The sequence below is a fragment of the Chenopodium quinoa genome, unplaced genomic scaffold, assembly GCF_001683475.1.
Source record: "Chenopodium quinoa cultivar QQ74 unplaced genomic scaffold, ASM168347v1, whole genome shotgun sequence".
In the NCBI taxonomy this organism is placed as follows: Eukaryota; Viridiplantae; Streptophyta; class Magnoliopsida; order Caryophyllales; family Amaranthaceae; genus Chenopodium; species Chenopodium quinoa.
In genome coordinates, this window is record NW_018744239.1 from 11,904,721 (window position 1) to 11,912,494 (window position 7,774).

Sequence of the window (7,774 nt, forward strand, 5' to 3'; positions counted from 1 at the left end):
CAGGCGACCAGGAAATTATTTATACAACAAAAAAGAATCTTTTACTAAGTATACCTCAGCCAGGAGAGCCAAGATAGCTTCCAAGTTAAGGGTGTCGACTCCCTTAACAGTCTTCCTGTCCTCTACTAGGATGGCCCTCTGCATGGACCTAGCCATCTAAACCAGATCCGGCCTTGAGAGACATTTGCACAATCAATACCTTGTAAGTACTTAGGGTAAATTTGGCCAATAGACCAACTGCCCTCAGAGGTGCTAGACGACTGCTGATTGAATTTGACCCTCAAAGGGTAAGGGAAAGGAAACAAGTCTTTGATACCTTCAGCAGCCGCCTGCTTCTCCTTCTCCTTCCCAAGCCGACTACCAACAGGGACGACTCACTAGACGAAAAAGATAAAAAGGCACCGATTCAAACCCCCCTTTGGCACCGGTTTTGAACCGTTGGGTATTTGAGGGATGCCAAATCCATGAAAATTTGGCACCGGTTCAAAACCGGTGCAAACTAAAGCCTTTGGCACCGGTTAACCGGTGCTAACTACATGCTTTTGGCACCGGATAACCGGTGCCAACTACTATGGTGCGTTTTTTTTTTATTTTTTTATTTTCAATACCATTGGCACCGGTTCAAATCAAGAACCGGTGCAAAAAACCCCACTTAAGGCACCGGTTCTTACTTTGAACCGGTGCAAAAAGTGTAAAAAAAAAATTTTAAAAACTTTTTCATCAGTTCTGGTCAAAACCGGTGCCAAAAATACCTCAATATTTTTATTTTTATTTTTTGCATTTTTTTCACTTAAATTGATATATAAACATTAACATATATATAAAGTTACATATTTTCATTTTTTCTGTTAACTTTCAAAACAAAATAGGAAAACAACAGCTCTGTCGCATCAATATGCAAGAATATTAAAACTATATGCCGGCAAAATAGGTAAACAGCCGAACACCAATATAAACAAAATAAGACTTGACTGCATAGTCAGAAATCAACGCAGCAGCTGCCAGAGCATTACAGCACCAACTGGCAAGGAAAAGCAGCAAAAACAGCAGCCTGCTCCCAGCAGCCTCACATGCAGCAAACCAGAGACCAACAAGCAGCTAGCAAGACTGCAACAACATACAGGAACACAAGTTGCCAATAACAACAACAATAGCAAGCAGAAAACACAAAGGCAAGCAGAACCAGCAGCAAGCAAAAGAAATAGCACCAACAACCAGAAAATAAAACAACACTACACCACTAGACAGAAACATGGCCAGCAACAACAGACCAGGCCAGCACCATCAAGACCAGGCACCTGCCAGCAACACAAACCTAATCCAGCCCAAAACAATAGCCTGAACCAGAAGAACCAGCTAGAAATCAAATACAAGGCTAAACCTATATATGAAGCATTGAAACAAAACCATTTCCAAACAAATGAAGATACATCCAAGAAAGATAAAAAAATAAATAAAAGCAAGCCCCATCAACCAAGGATTCACGAAAAAAAAGATAAATTAAGGGGGGTCAAATAAACAAATATCATATTTACCTTCCAACATTCTGGAAGCGCTTCTCGTATGTAGCAAAAATTAATGAGAAATGGAAGGGAAGCATAGACAATGTTTAGATTATACGACAAATTAGCAAATGTTGGTTTGATTAAGTAACAATTATACTCTTTTCTTCCCTAGTGATCCTTTAAGTTTCTAAAAGTACTTGGTTTGTCTATAATGAGCTTTCTAGGGTTTTCACTATTGCTTTCTGTAATTTTGCTCATGTCTCTGCAAGTTTCCGTTACTATTAGTTGTTTCGCATTAAAAGACAACTAAACAACTCAGACGATTGTTATGAAACATAGTTATTTTGGGAATGAGCTGATTTACATTGTGAGATGAGATTGCTGAAAGAGGCTAGGGGTGAGCGAAAAAAGTGGGTACCCAGTCCTGGACTTGGAACCGGTTAGGACCTGCCGGGTCCAGAACTGGATCTGGTCCCACTGGTTCCGATTCCGGGTCCAAAAATCAGGACCCGGTTATAACCGATTCCGGTTCCAATTCTTGAATATTTGCACCCGGTACCCAGTGGGTACCCGGTTCCAGTTATATAGTCATGTGCATTCGTGGATTTTTAGAACATAAATTTAACATTGGGCTTTAGAATCTCTAGCCCACTAGCTCACTTACTCTTATTTCCAACCTTTATAAGGAGTATTAACCCTAAAATTACTCATGTTCTTTTTTCAGCCGTCACTCAAATTCATGAGTATTCAACTTTTTACATCAAGTCCATAATCTAATGATACTTCTTCTTTTCAATTTTGTAGATCATAAACTCATATCTTCTTCTTCTCAAATTCTTACTTCTAAAATCCATTTTTCCTCACCTTCCTACCCATTTGTTTTTATTTATTTATTTATTTTTATTATTTTTTATGAAACGATTTGAGATGAACGATTTAAGAGGAAGAATTAACAAGTTACGGAGTATCATTCCATGCTTTGAAGATGAACAAGTTCTCATATAATTAGTATTTTGGGTTGATTTTGTATGAATTTCGAATAATGCATGTAAGGAAAAATTAAGATTATTTGGATTTTCATTTAATTTTTGAGGTTTTCATTTTGTTCTAAAGTTTGGATGTTTGGTATACTCTTTTCTTAATTTTTTTTTTTAAAGCTTAATGGCTAAATCTGGAGTTCATTTATAATAATGAATACCGGGTACCCGGTTCTGGAACCGGTTCCCACCAGTTCCAGTTCCGGATCTGAAATTTCGGACCCGGTGCTAACCAGTTCCGGGACCAGTTCCGGGACCAGTTCCAAAATTCTGGACCCGGATAAAAACGGTTCCGGGACCGAGTCCTTAGTTTTTGACCGGGTACCCGGTATTGCTCACCCCTAAAAGAGGCTATGATTTGGGATAATTAGGCAAGTTTACCACAAATTTAAATTAGGTTAATGAGTATATGTTCACAATGTGTACATCAAAATGTGTAACAAACATTCAGACTATACAATTAATACTAGGCAAGATATGTCACTAACAATTTACAATACTACAGCGGATCCGTTTTGTTCTTTCCATTTGAAATCTTTTTGCGAGACAAAAAAGGTCTAAATAGGAAGAACAAAAAGGATCAAATGGCGCATAAATAAAGAGTTAAAAAGACTTGTCCACACAACATTTACACATCAGTCTCCATGATCTGCAAAATTAAGTAATACCTCGATTCCCAAGAATTAGGAAGATGGTATAGTGCATATCCAGGATGTCGCACATTAGCAGGGTAACTTCCCTGAGGCCTTGAATATGGGGTTCGCAAAACTGCAAATATAGATATACATAAGAAACATAGTCAATTCAAGTTCAATGCTGAAAATAACATGTCTACCTTTTTCACTGCTAAGGGCCTGAGTTGCCTAAAGGCTGACATAATCACATAGGTCCATAATGATAATTACATGCAAGAATTCAGGAATCCCTGACTTTCCCAAATAATTCAAGAGAGAATATTTTACAAGTTAGAGGGTCATATTCCAGCAAGTGGTTTCCAAAGTTTCAAAGTTGGTTTCCACAATGGAAAGCCTATCCTTCATAAAAGTGTTCTTCCAGTAACATGGACTGGTAAGGCTGAACACAAAATCAATTATAGGAAGCTAAAAAGATGTATGTATATTTAGAACGGAGCTGATATTAGACGCTATCCCAAACACTAAAGGAACCCCCAACCACCTCAAATAAAGCCAAACCATGTATTGAAAAATATAAAAGAAAAGAAGACCCACACATGCACGAACCTCTCTACTCACATTGTTGTAAGGACGAGGCTGCATTGCCTCTAATGCGACAGAATGCTCCACCCCTGTATATCCTTTATTTGCTTGTATTAAGGAAAAATTAGGTTAGTTTCCAACTCGAGCATAAAAGAGAAAATAAGAGTAAAGACTTGTTAAGCATGATCCAGGTCTTTGAACTCACGTTGGCAGGGTTTAGCAGCGAAGCATGTCTAGGAGGCCCAATCCAAGAGCCTGTCCCAAAATCTTAATTGGAGCAAAATCCATGAAAATAAATCATGGCACTATGATGAAAATGGAGGAAAAGAAAAATGTATAGGGTATGTCAATTAAATCACAGTCGAGTGAAGTAAAATACCAGTTTGAAGTCCCAACGAGGGGCTTGAATATTGTGAGTAGGGTTGTCTAGGATCACAGGTTGACAACCTAGAATCTGAATGCACAAAACTTTCATGGGAATATGATGAATGATCACCCTTGGACTTCATGCTAGACGACAATATAAGGGCACACTTCATCTCATCAAGCTGTTGCTATGCCTCTTTCCTACTAAGCTCTGTGAAGATGACCTAGTACAGTAATATCACAATTAAAAATTAGATAAAGCAGTGTAGATTCCCTTTACGGATTTAAGCAAATGTATACAGAGTATATGTCCACAAATTTGAGCAACTTCTTGTATACATTAACGCCTTAACGACATTATATTCCCTTTACGGATTCAATTTTATATTATTGTGAAAAGCTTACTTTGATTTTCTTTATTGGTTGTGGTGACCAACATATAACTCTAATTTGTATAAATAAGGGCATGTTTTAGGCACGTAGACTTTTATCTAGCCAGCTTTCATCATTTGCAACTCAACTTTAGATAGCAGTGCAAGGTGAAGTAAGGACATGAATGACAAAGACAATTTGTTGAGTAGGCAGTACCAAAAAGTCATTGGACTCCTAATGAAGCAAAACCTGTATTTCACTAATTTCACTTTGAATTCCTACTAGTATCCTGGATGTATCTCACTTTTCAAAAACCAAAACAACAAATTGAAAGAAAAAAAAAACAAAAATCACATACGAAGTAACTAGAAAGAACAGTTACCATACCTTCACCAGTATCCTTTACCATAAGATAAATATAGAAGTTCTACAGTCAGGAAAATCCGTATGCTGTGCAGTTCTAGAATTGCCCAAAACCACCAAGCATATCAGATCTTTAATATTTCTGCCATCAATATATTTGAGATGATCAACAACTGACAGGTGGGATAAAAAAAATTGTTTTTTTAAAAATTGCATTACTTTAAATTTTTTTTTAAAAAAATCATAAAATTAACCTAATTATAATTGTTGATGAAAATATTGACTATATATTACATTGACAAGTATGAAAACAACCTAATTACCATAAAAAGATGTACTAGGCAGTTGTAATACATAGTGATTTAGGAGGAAAACTCCGTACACAAGATATCTACTACTAAGGTAAATCAGCGACAGAAAGGCTCGGGAACAACCGTCATCAATAGACAACCACGAAGCAATAGGTGTAAATCAGCTCCATACAAATAGTGAATAGCCAACAAACATTGTGTCAGACTAGTAAATCTTAAGAGTGCCAAGTAAAACGCAATATTTTCCATGTTGTACTCAGCAATGCAGGCAGGTTCATATCGATATTGTGTCATATATCTTAATGTATTCTCGACTAAGTCCTAGTCTAAAGAAAGAAGTGTCTAACCCAAATACCTAATGCTTAACTAACTGGGCAGTGGCCAATTTCTATAGTAGGTCAGTATCAAATGTGGCACACTTGTATCAAAACCCGTTCTCGGATACTCAAGAGTTTAACCATCAAACACTAACCCTACCCAAAGGTGATGCAAAGCAATACTCCATTCAGTAATTTTGCAATATTCATCAACCTCAGAAGTCAAATGCAATGTCAATCTTTTCCAGAAAACCTGCCTCAATCTTCCATTAAAATCCTCACTTTAAGTTCATCTTTCCTATTAATTAGCAACAACGATTATCAAAGGATACAAATCATACAATCAATGCAAAAACCATAGTTTAAAAATCAAGTATAGCATACATTTCAGATTAAAAAATTATCAACTAAATTCCAAAAATTATCAAGAAACTCAGAAATCCCACATTCATCAAAATCTAAAAACTTGAGCAAAGGATAACGAACAAAGATACCAACATTGCAGTAAGCAAAGCAACACACAAACTTTTAACTGGTTGCAATTTGACGCCACTTTTTTAGGAAGGAATTGACGGAATTAGGTTGAGTGCCAAGTAAGGCAGTTGTTTCAATGGTGGAGAAAGCTCAGAACTTCTACAATATAACGCAAAGCTAAATAAACTAGAAACCCTAACCTCGAATTTCTGATTTTTGGTTCATATTTGAATCGAATTTGTTGTTGTTGAAGACGCACGCACATCGAATTGATTCAAATAGACGCACCTAGAAACCCTAACCTCCAATATTGTAGAAAGAGAGAAAGAGAAGGAGATCGAAAGAGAGAAGAAAGGAAAGGGAAAGTGACGGTTATGAAGAAGGAGATTGAAGGAGAGAGACGGAGTGTTAGGAAAGCTCAGAAGCCCCTTCAATGGAGAAATTCGAGTACGCTACAATGGAGGAGAGAGAGAGGTAGATCAGATGAGAACGAAGAGGAAAGAGCAAGGAAATGAAGAAGAAGACGCGCCTTAAACCGGGATTTTTTTTTTAAATGGCACCGGTTCAAACCGGTGCTAATTACTATAGTTGGCACCGGTTTAAGGCAAACCGGTGCCAACTCTATTGCTTTCTTTGTTTTTTTTTTTTTTTTAAGGTTGGCACCGGTTTGAACCGGTTCTAATTAAATGAGTTGACACCGGTTTTGGTTGGAACCGGTGCCAACTCCCTATTTTCCAATCCCGCCCATTTCTTTTGGCACCGGTTTTCAAGAACCGGTGCTAAAGGGGGGGTGCCTATTTGATTTTTTCTACTAGTGGCTGGAGATTTTGGAGGTGGGTTGCTCCCTGGCCTTGAGACCACATGTTTCCTAGCTCTCCCATGGGTCATTATGTCACCAGCCGTCTATTTCCTAATTTTAGGATCCGGATGGGAGGAGGAGGAAGACTTTTCTAAGTTTCCCTACTAAATAACCACAATAAGTAAGAAGAAGGCGGCAGAAAAGCTAAATGAGATTTGTTGAGTTGAAAGTTTACCTTGGGCGCATGCATAGCAGGCGACTCTTCAATTGACCGCTTGCCTAAGATGGCCGAGCGGTACTGGGCAACAACTTTCTTTGAGGCCGAGAGCTTTTCCATGGCTTTGTCAACAAAAGATGAATCAAGGAGTTAGTTTGACACAAAATAAATGAAGTTTAACAAGACACTTGAATAGGCGATTAACTACCTCTCGACATCTCTTCACTAAGGCCACATGCGGCCAGATATGTCCCATAATGAACTCCCTCGCCCCAGTCTCGGGGTTTGCCTGGATGTCTACTTTGAAGAGCCTTATATCTAGGATCTCCTTTTTTGCTTTACAGGGAATAGGCGCCAGCTTAGAACCGCCTGTTAAAAAAGGTGGATTCTTGTTCCACCTGTTGAATTTTTTTGTTCCCGACTGTGTCAAGGCTGGAGACAATGTAGAAAGTGTTCCTCCAATCTTTCCAATAGTTCTACTTACCCACAATCATTGTTTCGGGGTTATTTGATGTCCTTCGGGAGAGTTACAATTCCAAGACTGACTTCTGGACGCTTGTACCTGCAAAACAACGGAGACTCCGGTGGGTGGGAGCTCCGCCTCCGACGATCAAGTTAGAACGTGTATGAGGAGTAAAGTGCAGAAAGTAAAGGGTCTCTCTCGGATTCCAAGAGAGAATCTGCAATGTGTAATTGCTCAGTTTGAGGTGTCAGATGTCTGACTTTCTCTGATGGAGAGTTTATGTGAATTGAATATTTTTGAATAGATGTTCCTCCGAGGGAAACATCTCCCTTT

General features: G+C 38.3%; 1 protein-coding gene across 7 annotated transcripts; it reads right to left on the reverse strand.

The window, feature by feature from the left end:
- Positions 1-800: 800 nt before the first annotated feature.
- On the reverse strand, positions 801-6,543 carry LOC110694507. Of its 7 annotated transcripts, XR_002505893.1 has the most exons (7): positions 6,163-6,543; positions 4,885-5,002; positions 4,139-4,349; positions 3,965-4,026; positions 3,784-3,866; positions 3,211-3,310; positions 801-1,107 (listed from the first exon to the last, which is right to left on the reverse strand). XR_002505893.1 is itself a non-coding variant. In XM_021871694.1 (5 exons), exons 3-5 carry the CDS (start codon positions 4,296-4,298, stop codon positions 987-989), a joined length of 381 nt encoding a protein of 126 aa, XP_021727386.1. In that variant the 5' UTR covers positions 4,299-4,349; positions 4,885-5,002; positions 6,163-6,543; the 3' UTR covers positions 801-986. The 7 variants fall into 7 exon arrangements, 2 of the variants coding, with proteins under 2 accessions (XP_021727386.1, XP_021727387.1); XR_002505895.1 differs by having other exon boundaries at positions 801-3,310; positions 3,796-3,857; XR_002505894.1 differs by having other exon boundaries at positions 801-3,310; positions 3,784-3,857.
- Between the last annotated feature and the right edge of the window lie 1,231 nt (positions 6,544-7,774).

Excerpts from the sequence above, each read along its gene's own strand:
- LOC110694507 (XM_021871695.1), bottom strand. The coding sequence starts at position 4,298 with ATGAAGTGTGCCCTTATATTGTCGTCTAGCATGAAGTCCAAGGGTGAT. Across the intron at positions 3,311-4,138 it reads CTCGTTGGGACTTCAAACTG|TTTTGCGAACCCCATATTCA; the intron begins GTATTTTACTTC and ends CTATATTTGCAG. Across the intron at positions 1,108-3,210 it reads CCTAATTCTTGGGAATCGAG|TCTTGCTAGCTGCTTGTTGG; the intron begins GTATTACTTAAT and ends ATGTTGTTGCAG.